The sequence below is a fragment of the Octopus sinensis genome, linkage group LG1 (genome assembly GCF_006345805.1).
Source record: "Octopus sinensis linkage group LG1, ASM634580v1, whole genome shotgun sequence".
Lineage (NCBI taxonomy): Eukaryota > Metazoa > Mollusca > Cephalopoda > Octopoda > Octopodidae > Octopus > Octopus sinensis.
In genome coordinates this window covers 23302209-23322314 of record NC_042997.1, presented here as the reverse complement: position 1 = coordinate 23322314, position 20106 = coordinate 23302209, and the positions used below count along the sequence as shown (strand labels likewise).

At 35.2% G+C, this 20106-nt stretch overlaps 1 protein-coding gene across 1 annotated transcript in view; it reads left to right on the top strand.

Moving 5' to 3' along the window:
* Nucleotides 1-19737, top strand: part of LOC115214054 (N-fatty-acyl-amino acid synthase/hydrolase PM20D1.2) — a 35508-nt gene extending 15771 nt beyond the window's left edge. Inside the window, exons 5-11 of the mRNA XM_029783099.2 lie at nt 218-337; nt 7901-7976; nt 10098-10159; nt 10742-10820; nt 12618-12689; nt 15084-15249; nt 19397-19737. Of these exons, the coding sequence (XP_029638959.1) occupies nt 218-337; nt 7901-7976; nt 10098-10159; nt 10742-10820; nt 12618-12689; nt 15084-15249; nt 19397-19623 (802 nt within the window). The 3' untranslated portion in view covers nt 19624-19737. The remainder of the gene's footprint in view (nt 1-217; nt 338-7900; nt 7977-10097; nt 10160-10741; nt 10821-12617; nt 12690-15083; nt 15250-19396) is intronic.
* The last annotated feature ends 369 nt before the right edge of the window (nt 19738-20106 follow it).

Below are 20106 nucleotides of genomic sequence, written 5' to 3'. Positions count from 1 at the left end.
AAAATATGGAATTAATCTGATACTGCAACCATTTCAGGATATATTTGAGAACTTTAGCAAATCATTTGTGGTTAAATTCTGTACATGGAAGCATGTATATAATTTTACAAGTTTTGGAGTTCTTGTTTAAAAAAATTTTCAAATCTTTACATCGAATTTTCAAGAGATATGCTTTTTTTCTGATCTAATCATTGAATATTTTCACTTGGTTTTGTAGGATTGGTGTTGTTGAAAAGGGTCAAGCAACTGTGAAACTTTCTGTCAATGGAACAGCTGGTCACTCATCAGCTCCTCCAACTGAATCTGTCATTGGCATTTTGTCTGCTGCAATATGCAAGTAAGTAACTTACATATATACTTTGTTTTAATGATGAAGAAGTTTGCTTCAGAAGTACAAGGTTCCTGAGGAAACCCCACTGTATGGCATCTTGGACAAATATTGTATTCTATGGCTTTGAGTTGATCTAAAACTTGTGAGTAAAACTGGGTATATTGAAATTTCATAAAAGCCTGTTGGATGAATTGTACATCCTACATGCTGTTCAGATTTTGCCTCTTGTGACTGTCCCTTTTTTTGAGCTCTCAAACATTCATTATAAGGTTATTGATTAACTACAGACAAAGAAGCACAGGAGGTGGTGTATAAATGCTTGTGTGACCAGCCGAAAAACCTTCTCTGATAGAATATGCAAGCTTGTGGACTGCTAGTAGAAGTGCATCAGAGAGCAAGGTGACTATGTTGAAAAATGATAAAATAATGTAATTATTTAACCCCTGCTTTTGTTTTGATAAATTACAGAAACAAGAGTGCATATAATTTTTGACTTACACTTGTCATCATCATCATCGTTTAACGTCCGCTTTCCATGCTAGCATGGGTTGGACTGGTGTATAGTTAAAATTTATAGAAAAACAATAGACGAAGACAGGTGTATGAACAACAAGCAGGTGTATTAGTTTGGCATGCAGAAAAGTGAGAAAGTCTTTTATATTATATATATCATTTGTAAAAAAACATAAATCTAAAAGAAGCACTGCAAAACTTATATAGGATAGACACCTTAGATTATAATAGACCACTAGAAAATAATGTCACACAAAATTATAGTCATACTTCCCTCACACATAATGACATCAACAGTGAAGCCAAAGAATTAGGTAACAAACTAGAGATAGTGGATAGGGTAGAGATCCTAGCTAAAAGAATCGCCTTCATTACCATAAAAGATCATAAACAGAATTTTGCCTCAAACCCTAAATGCTGCTTGATCAATCCAGCCAAATCTGAGATTGGTCTGGCAAGCAAGCACATATTGAGAAATATCAGTAAGGTGTATTAGTTTGGCATGCAGAAAAGTGAGAAAGTCTTTTATATTATATATATCATTTGTAAAAAAACATAAATCTAAAAGAAGCACTGCAAAACTTATATAGGATAGACACCTTAGATTATAATAGACCACTAGAAAATAATGTCACACAAAATTATAGTCATACTTCCCTCACACATAATGACATCAACAGTGAAGCCAAAGAATTAGGTAACAAACTAGAGATAGTGGATAGGGTAGAGATCCTAGCTAAAAGAATCGCCTTCATTACCATAAAAGATCATAAACAGAATTTTGCCTCAAACCCTAAATGCTGCTTGATCAATCCAGCCAAATCTGAGATTGGTCTGGCAAGCAAGCACATATTGAGAAATATCAGTAAGGTGTATTAGTTTGGCATGCAGAAAAGTGAGAAAGTCTTTTATATTATATATATCATTTGTAAAAAAACATAAATCTAAAAGAAGCACTGCAAAACTTATATAGGATAGACACCTTAGATTATAATAGACCACTAGAAAATAATGTCACACAAAATTATAGTCATACTTCCCTCACACATAATGACATCAACAGTGAAGCCAAAGAATTAGGTAACAAACTAGAGATAGTGGATAGGGTAGAGATCCTAGCTAAAAGAATCGCCTTCATTACCATAAAAGATCATAAACAGAATTTTGCCTCAAACCCTAAATGCTGCTTGATCAATCCAGCCAAATCTGAGATTGGTCTGGCAAGCAAGCACATATTGAGAAATATCAGTAAGGTGTATTAGTTTGGCATGCAGAAAAGTGAGAAAGTCTTTTATATTATATATATCATTTGTAAAAAAACATAAATCTAAAAGAAGCACTGCAAAACTTATATAGGATAGACACCTTAGATTATAATAGACCACTAGAAAATAATGTCACACAAAATTATAGTCATACTTCCCTCACACATAATGACATCAACAGTGAAGCCAAAGAATTAGGTAACAAACTAGAGATAGTGGATAGGGTAGAGATCCTAGCTAAAAGAATCGCCTTCATTACCATAAAAGATCATAAACAGAATTTTGCCTCAAACCCTAAATGCTGCTTGATCAATCCAGCCAAATCTGAGATTGGTCTGGCAAGCAAGCACATATTGAGAAATATCAGTAAGGTGTATTAGTTTGGCATGCAGAAAAGTGAGAAAGTCTTTTATATTATATATATCATTTGTAAAAAAACATAAATCTAAAAGAAGCACTGCAAAACTTATATAGGATAGACACCTTAGATTATAATAGACCACTAGAAAATAATGTCACACAAAATTATAGTCATACTTCCCTCACACATAATGACATCAACAGTGAAGCCAAAGAATTAGGTAACAAACTAGAGATAGTGGATAGGGTAGAGATCCTAGCTAAAAGAATCGCCTTCATTACCATAAAAGATCATAAACAGAATTTTGCCTCAAACCCTAAATGCTGCTTGATCAATCCAGCCAAATCTGAGATTGGTCTGGCAAGCAAGCACATATTGAGAAATATCAGTAAGGTGTATTAGTTTGGCATGCAGAAAAGTGAGAAAGTCTTTTATATTATATATATCATTTGTAAAAAAACATAAATCTAAAAGAAGCACTGCAAAACTTATATAGGATAGACACCTTAGATTATAATAGACCACTAGAAAATAATGTCACACAAAATTATAGTCATACTTCCCTCACACATAATGACATCAACAGTGAAGCCAAAGAATTAGGTAACAAACTAGAGATAGTGGATAGGGTAGAGATCCTAGCTAAAAGAATCGCCTTCATTACCATAAAAGATCATAAACAGAATTTTGCCTCAAACCCTAAATGCTGCTTGATCAATCCAGCCAAATCTGAGATTGGTCTGGCAAGCAAGCACATATTGAGAAATATCAGTAACAACATAAGGAGGGCCACCAACATTTTCCTGTGGTGCAACACCAACGAAGTGATCACATGGTTTAACACTAACAAGAGAAGAGGCAGAGCAAGGTTCACCCAGTGACTGTGAAGACCTGGCAAATTAAGTGAGTTCATGGCTGTATCCTACACCAGTTTCGCATAACCAACCCCAGCTCATTCAAATGTACTTTGGATTGTAGGGCGACCTGCTGTGCTTGAGGAGACCTATTGAGTCAAGTACATCAACATCAAAATAAAAATCAAATGAACATTTTAGTTGTGATACCCATGCTGGTGGCACGTATAAAGCACCATCCAGTGCCGCCTTGACTGGCTTCCATGCCGGTGGCACATAAGAAGCATCCACTACACTCATGGAGTGGTTGGCATTAGGAAGGGTATCCAGCTGTAGAAAGGCTGGCAGATCAGACTGGAGTCTGGTGCAGCCTCCTGGCTTCCCAGACCCCGGTCAAACCGCCCAACCTATGTTAGTATGGAAAATAGACATTAAACAATGATGATGATGATATAAATAATGTGTATGCATAAACCGATTATAGAACAGAATAGTTATAGATTTAAAGTTATGAATTTACAAAATTTCAGTTAGATTATTTGCTTATTTGTGATTAAGCTTGTTCACATAACACCTTTGTAAAGATTTCGAAATTATAAATATTTTTATTTGATATTTTTTGTCAAATAGTTAATCTGATGAAGCATCATTACATATTTAAATAGATTTGGTTATTCTTGAAAAACTTCATTTTATTCATGAAGCAGAAACAGTTGTAATTGATGGGATGTGTCATTTGTATAAAATATTTAAATTGAATTTATGATTTTTCAATTTATTGTTTTGTTTTTCTACTATCAGAACTTGAGAAGTTTCAGGTGTAGAAGAAAGAATTAGAATCAATGGGCCTTAGAGTCAACCTAGCTAAAACCAAAGTCTTAATTAGTAGGAAGGCAGACAAACCACAAATCCCTTCAGGAAGATGGCCCTGTAGAAAAGGCGTACATAGAAACTACATAAGATGTACCCAGTGTAAGCTATGGAACACATAAGAGGTGCAGCAATATCAAAGGAAGGCTAACTGGGAAGATAGTTTTTGTATGTGGCAAATGCTCAGGAGCAATGAACACTGAAAATCTGCAGAGAACAGCTTCTGTCACATTCCAGGAAGAAAAGCTACAAGTAGTTGATAGCTTCCATTATCTAGGTGACCAAGTCAGTAGCAGGAGTGGATGCTCTGGAAGTGTAGCTGCTAGAATAAGAATAGCTTGGGCAAAGTTCAGAGAGCTCTTACCTCTGCTAGTGACAAAGGGCCTCTCGCTCAGAGTAAAATGTAGTCTGTATGACACATGTACGAACAGTCATGACTAGTGTCCGAGACCTTTGGAGATATGCTGTGGCCTATGCCAGTGGTGTATAACCAGCCCATTTATGATACCCTTCATTCATTGGACAATAAACTTTGCTTGCAAAAACCTGTTGAGGCAAGTGAAAACAAAATCGCTGATGTGGCCAATGACAGTACCACCTGATTGGCACTTGTACTAGTGGAATGTGAAAAGCGCCATCTGAGTGTGATCGGTGCCAGGGCCGCTGACTGGCTCCCGTGCTGGTGGCACGTAAAAAGTACTATTTGAGCATGATTGTTTCCAGTGTCACCTTACTGGCACATGTGCTGGTGGCATGTGAAAACAACATTCAAGCATCATTGTTGCGGTGTCGCCGGACTGGGTCCCGTGCATGTGGCACATACAAAACCCCTTTTGAGCATGGTCATTGCCAGTACTGACTGACTGGCCCTCATGCCAGTGGCATGTAAAAGCACCCTATACACTCTTAGAGTGGTTTGCATTAGGAAGGGCATCCAGCTGTAGAAACTTTGCCAGATCAGATTGGAGCCTGGTGCAGCCTTCTGGTTCGCCAGTCGTCAGTCAAACAGTCCAACCCATGCCAGCATGGAAAGTGGACATGAAACAATGATGATGATGATATATATATATATATATACTAGCAGAAAGACCACCCTCCGGGCGGTTTTCTGCTTGCCCCTTGATAATATTTTTACATTTGATACCCAATTTTAATGATTTTTATATTTTATGTTTAATTATTTCTTTGTATAATAGTGCTCACTTGCTTAGTAAATATTACTTTCATTATTTTATCACAGTCATAATCTCTCTCTTTTAAACAAACATCACGGTAGTCCAACAATAGAGGGAGAAGCAATTTGTCAAGTTTTACCTTCTCCTCAAAGCAACATAGAGATTACATTTCTGCAGCCCATCTGTAATCTTTGCAGTCTGTGTGTGTGTGAAAGAGAGAGAGAGAGAGAGAGAGGGAGAGAACATTACAAACAAGGAATGAAATAAACATGAAATGAAAAAATTGTATAAATAAAAGGGCATTACTACAGATGTATATGCCCCGACTTTGTTGCCTCATAACATTCAGAAAAATGGATATTTTTCACAAAGTTTTCTACAAATACCGCTTAGATGTGGTGGCTTCAAAGTATATAGGGATTTATGGGAAATAATTTTTCCAAGGAGTTGGAGAGAGGAGTCTTGGAAAATTCACACGATCTGACCTTTTTCTCTCATAACTTTCAGGTAAATGGGTATCTTTCAATGAAAATTTATACAAATCCCAGATCTTTTTGGTTTGAACAGCAGTTTTTAACATAATTTCTAGGTAACTAAAAAATTTTAAACTTCGTGTACTGGTAGAATGTCTGTATAAAACATCTTTTTCTCTTGGCTTTATTGAGAAAATTCTATTTTTTCTGCAATTTCAACCAATCAGTGACGTCCATTGAGGTAAAAACATTCTGTGCTGTATGAATATGTCCCTCGTTTAAGAAACAGATTGGGTTTATTTACGTTTGTGAAGAAAAAAAGATACCCTTCACCCCCACCCTTAATCCTAACCCTAAAACAGATCGATACTAGGGTCATAATTATGGGTGACAATTTCATATGACACCACTAGAAAAAACTGCTGTTCAAATTGAAAAGATCCCAAATCCCTTTCTTAAAGAAATTTGTGGGGAAAATCCCCATTTTATTTTTAAACCACAGCCTTCAAAATGATGAGGTTGGAGGGGGGGGGCATCCTTGTATGAAAATAGTTTTGATGTTTGTGTGTGTGTGCGTGCATGCATATTACATTCTTTTATTAGTCCCTCCTCTGCTTTGTTATTGTGAATTGTGTGATGGCAATACATAATCGTCCCCACTTTAATAATACTTGGACCTGGATTTGTTAATCATAATTGATTGTTATTTATAATCACTACTATCACCATGACAACAGCATCACCGCCATTATGACTACCGTCACCACCATTATGACTACCATCGCCATCATCAGCAGCAGCATTATCTTCATCATTTTACATTTGTTTTTCCATGTGGTTTGGACAAGTCTGTCCCAACACAGCATCTTATCAATATGTTACTGCATTTCATACATTGAACAATAGCAAAAATTACTCATCTTTGTTGCATTTGTCATTCTTTAGCATGATTTTTTTTTTTTACAAATGAATCCTCTTTCTATCACCAATCACTTCACAGATTAGACAGGGTACATTTTCTTATGTCATTGACACTTAAGATTATCTGAGAAAAGTAAAGAGTGTCTTCCCTACTATACATTCTATAAGCAATACAGTCATGTTTATCAGTGCATGAGAAGTAGAGGGAGGGTTGCTCAACCAACCGAAGAATTGATTGCTTATATTCCATTGTTGTCACTGCACAAAGTAACTATGGCAAAAATATTTGATGCCAATTAAACCAGCTGTCCATATTGCTATAAACAGATTATTTTACATTGTAGCCCACTTATGGGTGCAGCAGAAAAAAATACAAGCCAACAAGGGAGCCTCTGTACAACTTTATGATATGCTAGAAAGAACACCCAAATCTTTCTTAAAAGCATTCTACCATCTTAAAAAAGAAAGGACACATTAGATAGTATTGCCATAGCTATATAAAAAGTCATTACTGGAACTCCTTTGATTGCAGATCTTTTTGATAATACATGATTTGGTGCTTAACAACAGTAAATATTACTAATTTTTGATGATTTTAGAAATGTTCATCCATCGCAGATCACTATTGTCAATAATGCCTCAGTCACATTCACCAACAAACTTTTTAAGTTGGTAAATTCCAAGTTTTTCCTCCTAAAATGTACAGTAGTGCCTGACCAACTTGAGTTGCCAGTCAGCAATCTGTTACTGTATTATGTCCAGGTCAGATTACAGTAAAGATCTATACATAGCATATAGCATCTGTTCCTTTTATCTTAAAGTACAACTTAAAGTCAGTTGCATATTTTAACACAGTAACATGCACATAAGCTCATCAATATTCTATTATACAATAAGCTCATTATCATCATCTTTACCACTACCATTACCATCATCATCATCATCACCACCACTACCATTAACAATATCATCATCATTGTTATTATATAACCAAAACATACAGGAAGAACATGCCCAAAATACTGTAAGGCCTTTATACCAGTAATTTAATATTTCTGCTTTTATTGATATTAATATCAATTTGTTAATTTCAAAGTAATTTGCTTTTTGTATATATATAAACAATATTGTTTATAGCATTGAATCAAACCCACAACCCGATATGTTTGGTACTGGTGCAGAAAGAGCTAGTTTTGAACATCTTGCACCCAAGGTAAGATTTTTAAGGTTCTATTTGCTGCTTCCTCTATTTTTTTTTTTTTTTGACAAGGTTTAAGCTCCCAGTTCTCTTACGTGTCAGAATGAGAAGGGAGAACTGTAGTTAATATATATATAAGCATAACTAAGTATTACATCCAGTAATGGAAATGAGTTTTGGGAACTATGAATACATTAAGGTCTCTGAGATATATACCACAATTTCTATCACTCATAATATGACAATTATAGAAAGCTAGTTCAAACCTGTTACTCAATAACCAGATGAAAATATTTGCAAATCATGCATATACATTCATAAATTGTGTGAATCATGTTTAGACTGACTTTCTTGGTGAACAGAATATAAGATAAGAAAAGATAAGATAAGAAGATTATACCTCATATAATATATATATATATATATATATATATATAGTTACTTCTTTGAAATCTGTTTCCTTGTCTATATGTTGAAAGACATACAAACACACATGGACACACATATGAAAATAAATATATGAATGAATCCCACCCATGCCAACATGGAAGGCAGACATTAACAACAATGATAATGATGATATCATATATATTCATATAATCATTTTTTGAAGTTTGTGTTCCATTGTATTGACTTGTATTTAAAATTCCCATGTTGTTAACCAAAATTTGTTAGTTACTCTGGTGACAGTTCCAACCTATCTATGTATTTATCTTTCACACACACTGTCTCTCTCTCTTCTTCTTTCTCTCTCTCAACAACAACTTCTCCTCCCTTTCTCCTTCTCTCTAATAAATTTTGTGGTGGAGACAGACAATGGTGGAAACACTATCTATCTATCTATCTGTCACACACATTCTCTCATGCACACACAAACATTATTTCTCTCCCAACAACAATATTTTCTCCTCCTCTTCTAAAAATACATTGCGGTGTATATTTTGATTCCTCCCCTTTTTTCCCTCCCTATTATAATATAAGATATTTATGCATTCTACTTACATAGCATGTAGAACAGAAAAAAGAAACACAAAGGTCTTGTGATTCAATTTAACTGAGAAAATATCATAACAGTTAGGTTAAAAGACAGAGAATTGATAAACCTTACTGATAGAAGAGAGATTTTCTTCTATATGAAAACTAAATTGAATTTAGTTTGTTGGTTTGATATAGTGTATAGTAGCATAAGAATTTGAACAACTCAAAAAGGATTTCAGAAAATGAATATAAAGGAGTAATACTATACATCTGGTCAGCTCTCAAATCATAGTAAAATAGACATTAAACTTAACTAACTAGTTAATCATTATAATCATCAGCATAATCCATTTCCATGCTAGCATGGGTGGGATGGCTTGACAGGAACTGGCAAGGTTAGGGCTGCACCAGGTTCCATAGTCTGCTTTGACTTGGTTTCTACAGCTGGATGCCTTTCCTGACACCAATCACTTTACAGAGTATTCTTGGTGCTTTTTATGTGGCACCCGGTTATTTTAATGGCTTTGCAATGAATGACATAATTATTCAGCAGTGACAATTTTGTTTTAGTGTATTATGAAAGAAAGGACTTTTAAGGCAACAAAATGTCAAGACTAACAGTAACTATCAGTTAAATATAATGATTATGGTTTTATATTGACAATGTATTGGTTTCAAATTTTCGCACAAGTCCAGCAATTTCAGGGGATAGGGTAAGTCAATGGTACTTGTTTTATTGACCCTGGTAGGATGAAAGGCAAAGTTGACCTCGGCAGAATTTGAACTGAGGGTGTAAAGACAAATGAAATACCACTAAGCGTTTTGCCCAGCATGTCAATGATTCTGCTAGGTCACCACTTAGAGATTGACGATATATTAATTTTATGTTTCTGTACAAAAGGAAGGTATTACTCTGGTTAACTTTAGCAGCATCCACCCTCATGTAAGCATTCAGGCCAAATCTATGGTTTGAGGATACCTTCTTCTCTCCCTCCCTGCTACCATTCTCAGAGGCTGTGGAAAAAGTCTCTTGTGATAAAAAGATAAAAATAAATAAATCTCTTGATAAAAAGATAAATAAATAGTGTGAAATTTAGTGATTGAATGTATCAAGATTAATGTAATTTTATCATTTTATTTTTATTTTATTTTAAACAGTTGCCTTTCATACCTCGTGTTTTACTGTCCAACCTTTGGTTATTCAGACCTCTTGTGTCATGGTGAGTTTTCCAAACCAGTTATATATTGGAATTTTTATAAAAATATAGTTATTTCATTGTGTAATTGTAGTTACTCAGTTTGTAATTTTCCCAGTTTTACCCTGAAACAAAATAGGTTTCAGAAAATTTTTTTTTTTTCATTTTGGTTTGCAAAAACTGCTACCTTTTTAATGTCTTTAAGATACATTTATTCCCCTTTTGTGGCAAACATCTTATTCTAGTTCTTAAGAGTCTTTTAATTACTTCCAACCATGTATTATGTTAAGGATATTTGTAATTCCATTGTTGACAATTTGGCTTCTGTTGTTTACAAAAACAACAAAATTAACACAATAAAATTATTGTATTAAAGATATAGGCATTTACGTATTTTCTTAATCATTTCATTATACACAACTATATATTTCAATCTATTGTTATACCTGAAAATATGTGAACAGTAATTAATTTTGTTAAAATTTCATATTGAAATAAGAAATTCTCTTGTGTAAAAACTTGTATAAAAAATGGATTCGTTGGATATAAAGACAGATGAAATAATAGCTATCTACTCAAGCCTACTTATTTTATGTCTCACTTCAGGTTTTTGTCTCGCAAACCAGCAACAAATACTTTCGTCAGGACAGCAAGTGCTGTGACCAGATTTAATTCCGGAATTAAGGCAAATATTTTTACAACTTTTTTTCTTATGGAGCTCTGTCTGGCACCTGTGCAGGTGGCACGTAAAAAGCACCCACTACACTCATGGAGTGGTTGGCGTTAGGAAGGGCATCCAGCCGTAGAAACACTGCCAAATCTGACTGGGCCTGATGAAGCCTTCCGGCTTCACAGACCCCAGTTAAACCGTCCAACCCATGCTAGCATGGAAAACGGACGCTAAATGATGATGATGATGATGATGATGATAATGAAACATAATAAAATCTTTCAGTAGGGGTAGAGCACAACGAGGATGTTTTAATGCATTTTTGACTTGGATGAGAAATTTATTTTTTTATGATTGTTACAAATGAATTTTTTTTTATCACGTAAAAAGCACCATCTGTACGTGGCTGATGCCAGCGCCGCCTTGACTGGCTTCCGTGCTGGTGGCACATAAAAAGCACCAACCAATTGTGGCTGTTGCCAGCCTCTCCTGGCACGTAAAAAGCACCCACTACACTCACGGAGTGGTTGGCGTTAGGAAGGGCATCCAGCTGTAGAAACACTGCCAGATCAGACTGGAGCCTGGTGCAGCCTCCTGGCTTCCCAGACCCCAGTTGAACCGTCCAACCCATGCTAGCATGGAAAACGGGCATTAAACGATGATGATAATGATGATTGTTACAAATGAAATTTTTTTATCAGCAGTTATGAAGTATAAATTTTCAAAGCCTTAACTTTTATCGTTGTATTTTTGTGTATTTGTGTAATAGCTGAATATTTAAGGTATTCAGCTATTTGATCAACATTGGTGAGTTGGCTAAGTAATGTATCCAGGTTTACATATCTGACTTGATTAACTGAAAACTTAATACTGCATTTATTGGATGTTTGAGTATTGTAGCAATTAGAAAGGGTATTCAGCAATACATGCAATACAAATCATATCATCATCATCATTTTATGTCTGTATTCTATGTTGACATGGATTGAACAATAATTGACATTCCATTGGTTATGATGATGAGGGTTCCAGTTGATCTGATCAACAGAACAGTCTGCTTAATGTGCAAGTGGCTGAGCACTCCACGGACACACACATACCCATAACATAGTTCTCAGGGAGATTCAGCATGACACAGAATGTGATATGGCTGGCCCTTTGAAATACAGGTACAACTCATTTTTGTCAGCTGAGTGAACTGGAGCAACATGAAGTAAGTGTCTTGCTCAAGGACACAACACACTGCTAGTAATCAAACTCGTGACCTTACGATGATGAGTTGACTACCCTAACCACTAAACCACATGCATTTACACTCCTCACCTAGATGGGTTGGAAGACCACATGCCATTCATCAGTTTTCATTTTTGCCCTGACTTTTACAGCAATATGTCCTTCCTAACACCAGCCACTTTACAAGGTTTATTGTAAAGTGGCTGGTGTTTCTTTTTTTTTTTTTTCATGGCATTAGCACTTGAAGGATTGTCAAAACTTGGACAGGACTAAATACTCCTCTCAGCCATATGCTTAACAGAGTGTACAGGAACCATTCTGTCCCAGCACCAGCATGCATAATGGGAGGGGCATTAGAGTGTGACGGATATTAAAAGCTAGATACATGGTGAGAATACTTGATGGATGCTGATACTGGATAACATATGGGTGGGGGTTGATCTATTTATAAATAGGCTGTTCTTGCTCTTTAGCGATAACTACATTTGTATTTAGGCTCCTAATTATATTTTGGTTTTGAGCTATCATCTTACTTTTAAAAGTATTTCTTTATATAACTTATTTTTACTTTGATTTAAGGATAATGTGATTCCTGCATCAGCTGAAGCTGTACTTAATCACCGCATCCATCCTTCACAGACAGTTCAACAGGTAATTATTACAAACAACCTTCATAGACAATAAGGTCAAATTTGATTTTATTCAGATGATGATTTTCCTGTTTCATGTGATTAAAAGAAACAAACAAAAAAACCCCCAATTTTGTAAGTATTTTTCTTGAGATTTTGTGTGTGTCACAAAATAACTTTAGAATTGGGTTTAAATGGTCAGGTTTTGTTTTTACCACGAATTTTACTGCTGTAAACAGTAAAAAGATCTTAGCGTTAATAATTTGTTATATTTTACTAACAAAACACACACAACATCATGTGATTTATAGTTTAATATATTATGAAAATGTTCTGTGTCTTTAAACATGTTTCTGTTCCCCAGGTCAGCCCTGATCCAGCAGACAATGAGTAACCATCTTTTTATATATCAAAGGCTACGTTGTTCAATGTGTCTTCTTCATTTAAGTTCGTAGCATGATGATTTAAGGGAGATTTTACTCCTATTTCAAGCAGATTGAGTGATTGCATAGAGACTCCATTGTTAACTTATTTAAACATGGTTTTGAAATGCCAATGGAAAAGATGAGCTGCTGTACTACTCTTGGTTCTGGTTGTAAGAATTAGCACTTCCTTCTCAAAGCTTGGATTCGAAATCAGACCCAAGAATCATTGGTCGTAAAATACCAATGCACAAAAAGGCGCGAAATCAGAATCTCTTTGTTCTGACAAAAAATGATGGATCGTCTCCCTTCGACCTCTGACCCAAGCAGGTCAGGCGAAGTTTAACAGGACGACCAGCGACCTACTGTACGCAATAACACTCTTGCGGTATATCTATTTTTCTGGCTATTTGAGATGTTATAAATAGAACGGAGAAATAGGTATCTAGAGAGAACCCGAACCAACGTTTAAGAGAACGCCACGCATTTATGAGGACGACGAAAGAATAATCAGAAAGGTGACTCTGTCATGCATGATTTACACACACGCACACACACACACCATCAAACATATTCTGCTTTAATGTGTATCCTGTATTATGCATTCCTTTAATATGTATTATTTGCAACCACTATTTAATATGCATTTTGTACAAGCGATGTGTAACATTGCTTACAAATTGATGTAGTGATAATAAATCTTTAATTTATTACAAAGCACTTATGTATTTATTAATACATCCACGCATCCACTACATGGTTATGTCTGAGTACTACCATAGTACTAAAGCACATCTCATTACTCATTAGCTTGTAGTTAGTTTGGTAAGCTCCCACCATATCATTCTCTAACTTTTCACATTTGCATTGCTCGTGAATAGGCACGGTAAGAATAGTTTAGTGCCTTACCTATGGTACAGTGCTAAAGTTGGTAGGATATTCACTTACAACTCTACTGATACAAAACCAACAATATATTTACAAATTTATAGATGGTGGTGAAGTGGCAGACTCATAGAATACCTTTTGGTATTTGTTCTAATGCTCTGCACCCCGAGTTCAAATCTTACTGAGGTCAACTTGCTTTTCGTCTGTTAACTGGCCTTGTGCCAAAATTTGAAGGAAATGTTTATTAATTATACAAAAAATAACATGTTTCAGATGTTATCTTTTGATATTCTTAAATTCTATATCTTATCTATGTGGCAGTAACGGGATATGAAAACAAAGAAACCAGCTTGACTGTCATGAATAGTCAGCAGGATGCTTAAAATATCTGGCAAAATAGGGTACTGGGTAGTCACTTGAATAGTAAACCAAGTAATACAAGCAGGTATCATGCCTAGGGACTAGTATTGCAGTATTATCATGAACTGATTCAAGAGCAAGGGTACGATTTGAAAATTTGCATTCTACCAAGTCAAGTAACCATTTAGAAGCTTTGACATTGGTTTCTGGAAATATATATTTGTGGGATTGTTATGGGAAATTATTAGAAATTCTAAGATCCAGCATTTGTACAAGTGTGTCTCTTTGGTATATTGGATAGATTTAGAGAGATTGCAGAGGGTAAAGTTACCTGAAAAGATGCCATTAGGACTGGTTACTATGCTGGATCAAATAGAGGGGTTTTTTTTTGCATATGGCAACAGTGCATATGTGGACAGTAGTGTTGGAGTTTAACAGGTTTTTTGTTGAGTTTGTGCTATTTGGATGCAAGACAAAACAGGCATCAATTATGAGTGGATTTTTTTCCCATGAGAATGTTGCAAATAAAAGTTATTCTTACTTGATGATGTACTAGTGATTGAAATTTTTGTATCTCACTGAGAATTTGTATCTTGTCATGTTGAAAATAATTACTATTTGAAAGATCAGGCTAATTAGAATGGTTTGAGTAGAATACTGATTAACTGTCACAATAATGATTAAACTTCATTACAAAATATTAGTATTAAAAATAATTGTCTGTTGTATGTTTATTTTATTTGCAGGTAATTGAATATGATCGCAAAATTATCAATGATGATAGGGTGAAAATTACTCTCAAGAGTTCTTTAGACCCTTCTGCTACTTCACCTTATGATGATAATAGTTTTGGTTACCACACATTGAAAAACAGCATCAGAGAAATATACACTGATGTATTAGTTGTACCAGGTAAGGTTTTTTGAAATATATTTGAGCTTTTACTCTTTTACTCTTTTACTTGTTTCAGTCATTTGACTGCGGCCATGCTGGAGCACCGCCTTTAATCGAGCAACTCGACCCCAGGACTTATTCTTTTGTAAGCCCAGTACTTATTCTATCGGTCTCTTTTGCTGAACCGCTAAGTAACGGGGACATAAACACACCAGCATCGGTTGTCAAGCAATGCTAGGGGGACAAACACAGACACACAAACACACACACACACATATATATATACATATATACGACGGGCTTCTTTCAGTTTCCGTCTACCAAATCCACTGACAAGGCATTGGTCGGCCTGAGGTTATAGTAGAAGACACTTGCCCAAGGTGCCACGCAGTGGGACTGAACCCAGAACCATGTGGTTGGTAAACAAGCTACTTACCACATACCCACTCCTGCACCTAATTATAAAAAAAAGTTTTGTTATTCAAAATATATTTTACTTGATTTCATTATTTAGTTGCCCAAAATTTTAATTCAGCTTTAATATACTATTTGAATCTTCTCTCAAGCTGGCAAAATCATTAGCACACCAGGCAAAATGCTTAGCACCATTTCATCTGGCTTGATATTCTGGGTTCAAATTCCGCTGAGGTCAATTTTGCCTTTCATCCTTTTGAGGTTGATAAAATAAGCACCAGTTTCACACTGGGGTCAATGTAATTAACTAGCCCACCCCCTCAAAACTTTCAGGCCTTGTGCCTTTAGTAGAAAGGATTATTATTATTATTGCTGTTATTATCATTGTTGTTGTTGTTGTTGTTGTTGTTGTTATATGGTTTTTGCCTTAATTTATATGAGTTGCACCCAAGTCTCAACCAGAGATGTCTAGGGATGACAAGATTTTGCATCTGGAGATACTAACAGGTGAGGTGCCATGCAATGGAAAATACTGATATCTGTGGAGTTGGTGGGGAGGGAATGAATAAAGGTGCATTTACATGGTGAGGAATTTATGCAGAATATGTGTGGTACTCATTTAAGTATGAACTTCCATAATTTGCTTGTATTGGGGCTTCCAGGAATTTGGTCCTCATACTTGTTTGCTCCTCTTGATATCATTCTAAGTGCTTCAATAATAATAAGTAATGTTGTTTTCAGATGCCACATTCTTCCATTTTCAATATCCAGATCCTTATATTTGCTCAGTTTTTCAAACATTTTCACAGATGTATTTTCTTGGCTGGGGCTGCAACATCAGTCAGAAGACAAGTCTTTTCAATAGGATTTTTCACAATGAGAATGGGTCAGTTTCCCTGTATTTTCCAATCAGGCTGAATACTGGAATTCCAAAGGATGGTAATCTCAGCATTCTGAACAATTTGTGGCTTGTGTTCCAACCACTTGTTCTTGTGAGGGATGTTGTATGTGCAGCATATCTTTATATATAAAAGTGAAGTTGTGTGTCTGTCTCCTACGATTTAGATTCTACTCCCACATTTTGCGGTGCAGTTTAACCAAAACCGGGTATCTTATAGTCGTGATTCATATTGAGCCCTTCTGGGTATTAGCTTGCGTCTACGATGAGTCTACGATTTCAAAAAAAAAATTTACCATCATTTTTTTCCATTTTAATGCATTTTTTCGCTATTATATAAGGGAAGTAACTCTCTAAAAATGTCTACGATGAGTCAACGATTTAAAAAAAATTTACCATCATTTTTTTTCCATTTTGAATGCATCTTTTGCTATTATTTGGCTATAACTCTCTAAAAATGCTTATATAGTTATTTCCCTTACAAACCCGAGCAACGCCAGGCGATACTGCTAGTTAGTATTATTATATTAAGGAAGTGGAGTGGCATAAATGGTAAGAGCACTTGAATAAAAACCTACATGCAGTATTTAATTTAATACTTTCATATTCACTGAGACAACTTTGCTTTTCATTCATTTGAATTTGTAGAATATATCTAATATATGGAGAACTTCTAATTATCAATCTTGTATTTTAACCGAATCTGAATTGATTGGCAGAAATGTTGCTGTAGACAAAAATTTTTCTCCCAATGTTAAGTAATGTCAGTTTTGATTGGGAACATAATGTAAACTGAAAAGTAGTGGAATGCAGGGCCGGATTTATAGGGAGGCAAAGGGGGGAAATTGCTCCAGGGCCCCTCAATATTGGAGGATCCTGCTATGAAAGATATGGAGTACTCAGTATAGGGAGGCTCCCCCTCCTAGCAATCCTGCATGCAGAGGCTCTCTTTCAATATAAAAACATACAGGGGTTAGACAAAATAATGGAAACACCTAGCATCATGGCATCATAATTTTGAAATATCTATAAAACTGTCCAATGCTTGTTTATTTTTGTATTTTTGATTTATTTGTGTGTAATATGTTTTGCTAGAATTGCTGTTTCTTTCAGAAAAAGTTAACTAAAAAGGGGTCCAATTGTTGGTGCTCGTATGGTAGGCACTAGCCTAACGAAAACATCTAAAATGTTTGGTGCATCAAGAAGTACTGTCTTGAAAGTAATGACAGCCTTTGAGAAAGAGGGAAAAACCTCCTCATCGAAATTCCAGAAGAAACTCCAAAAGAAAACCAAAACCTTCAGATAGGGACTGTCAGACTCTTACGCGAATTGTTAGAAAGGTTCACAAAAGTACAGCTCCCAAAATTACTGCAGAGCTTAATAACCACCTTGAGAACTCAGTTTCCACTAAAACTGTTTGCCAGGAGCTGCACAAAGCTGGATTTCATGGGAGGGATGCAATCAGAAAACCATTACTTTAAAATTAACGTTGCAAAGCATTTAGAGTGGAGTAAAAACCTACAGAATTGGTCCCTAGAGTAGTGAAAGAATGTTATTTCCTTGGATGAGTCATCTTTTACCATATTTTCGATCACCAGCCGAGTATACGTGTGGAGACAGCCAAAAGAGGCATTTGACCCAGACTGCCTTCTTCCAACTTTTATACATGGAGGAGGATCTGTAATGATCTAGGGGCTGTATCTTGGAAATCCGCTGGCCCAACGGTTTCCCTTCATGGCAGAATTAATAGTCAAGACTATTTAAGCATTTTATCTGATCATATTCATCCTATGGTTGCAGAACTGTTTCCAGAAGGATACACAATCTTTCAGGATGATAATGCACCAATTCACACAGCTAAAGTTGTTACTGAATGGCACGAAGAACATTCTAGTGAAGTTGAACATCTTATCTGGCTACCACAGTCCCCAGATCTCAATATTATTGAACATTGATGGTGCATTTTAGAAAGACGAGTAAAGAGTTGATATCCTCCACCATCATCACTACAAGGACTGGAGACTGTTTTAGCTGAAAAATGGACAAAAATTCCTTTGGTAACAATTCAAACTTTGTGCGAGTCCATATTTCATAGAATTCAAGCTGTAATTACTGCCAAAGCAGTCCTACTCCATATTAAAATAAATTTGTTTGAAATTTTAAGGTGTTTTCAGTATTTTGTCCAACCCCTGTAACTTTAAAAATGTAATGGATCCTCTTTTTGATAAATAACCATAGATTTCTTCAAATTAGTGACACAAATTCATTCAATTAAAAGTTTGCTACCCAGTCTCAAAGCTGCTACAATTCCCTTGGGAATTAATTGTAACTGCTTTTGGGACAATGACAGAGAAAAGGAAAACAACAATAAACTCCTAAAAAGGATATGTATGTATCTGTGAGTGCATGTGTTTGTGTATATATGTGTGTGTATGAGTGAGAGTATAAATGTCTTTAAAGTTACTTATTGTTTTTAGTTCAAATTCCTTCCTTCAACACATGACTGAGCAATGACCTTGGATTGACCATTTGCAATTATAGGCACATGCACACACACACAAATATGCATACATATATATTGCCACTTGTAAACATTATTTCAGTGAGGCATTGAAAACTGGTCATATTTTACAAAAGAGCAAGTAAGGTATATGTTCCAAAAATTAAATTTTTAATTTAGCTTTAATTATAAAATTATGTCTCTCAACAGTTCAAAGAATTTCTTTTCTTGTTTTTTTTTTGGCTTTAGAATTATTGCTTTTATGTTCACATGTTTTTCATGAAATTGAATCTTCTTCTTTCTTTTTTTTTTCAATAGTTTTCATCATTGTTTAACTTATCTCTTTTCTTTAGGACTAATGATTGCCAACACAGATACTCACCACTATAAACATATGACGAAAAGTATCTACCGATTCAACCCTGCATTTGTAACGCCAGAGACTGCAAGCATGGTTCATGGAGATAATGAAAGAATATCAGTAGCAAATTTTGAAAAAGCTGTTAACTTTTATTATCATGTAATTTTGAATTCAGATCACGATAAATTGAGTTCTACTAAGGTAAATGCTGAGCTATAAGAAGATACTATTGACATAAAAAAAATCCTTTGTTTTATAATATACAAATATGCAATTTGTAATATGCATATGAAAATACATATAAATAAAATTGTTGTCTTTTTTAATATAGAATGTATGTGAAAAGAATTGTTTTTTTAATTTTATTTTTTAAAATTCTAATTTTATACTTGTTCATCCTATCATTATTGTTATTATTGGTTTTGAATTTTTCATACGTTCAGTCTTGTCATAGAGTTATATCTTCTCACCATCTCTTGCCAATTCTATACCCTCGCCTCTCTTCTCTTATCCACTGTGCCTATTCTATACACTCGCATCTCCGTACCATCTCTTCATCCAGTCACCTTACCATGCTAATCATAACTGAGAATAAAAGCATTCAATCTATGCTTATTGAATATCCCCAACCCCATTTCCTCTACCCATATCTTTCTACTCCTCCTTCTCTCATCTATTTTTCCAGATAATGATACTTGATTT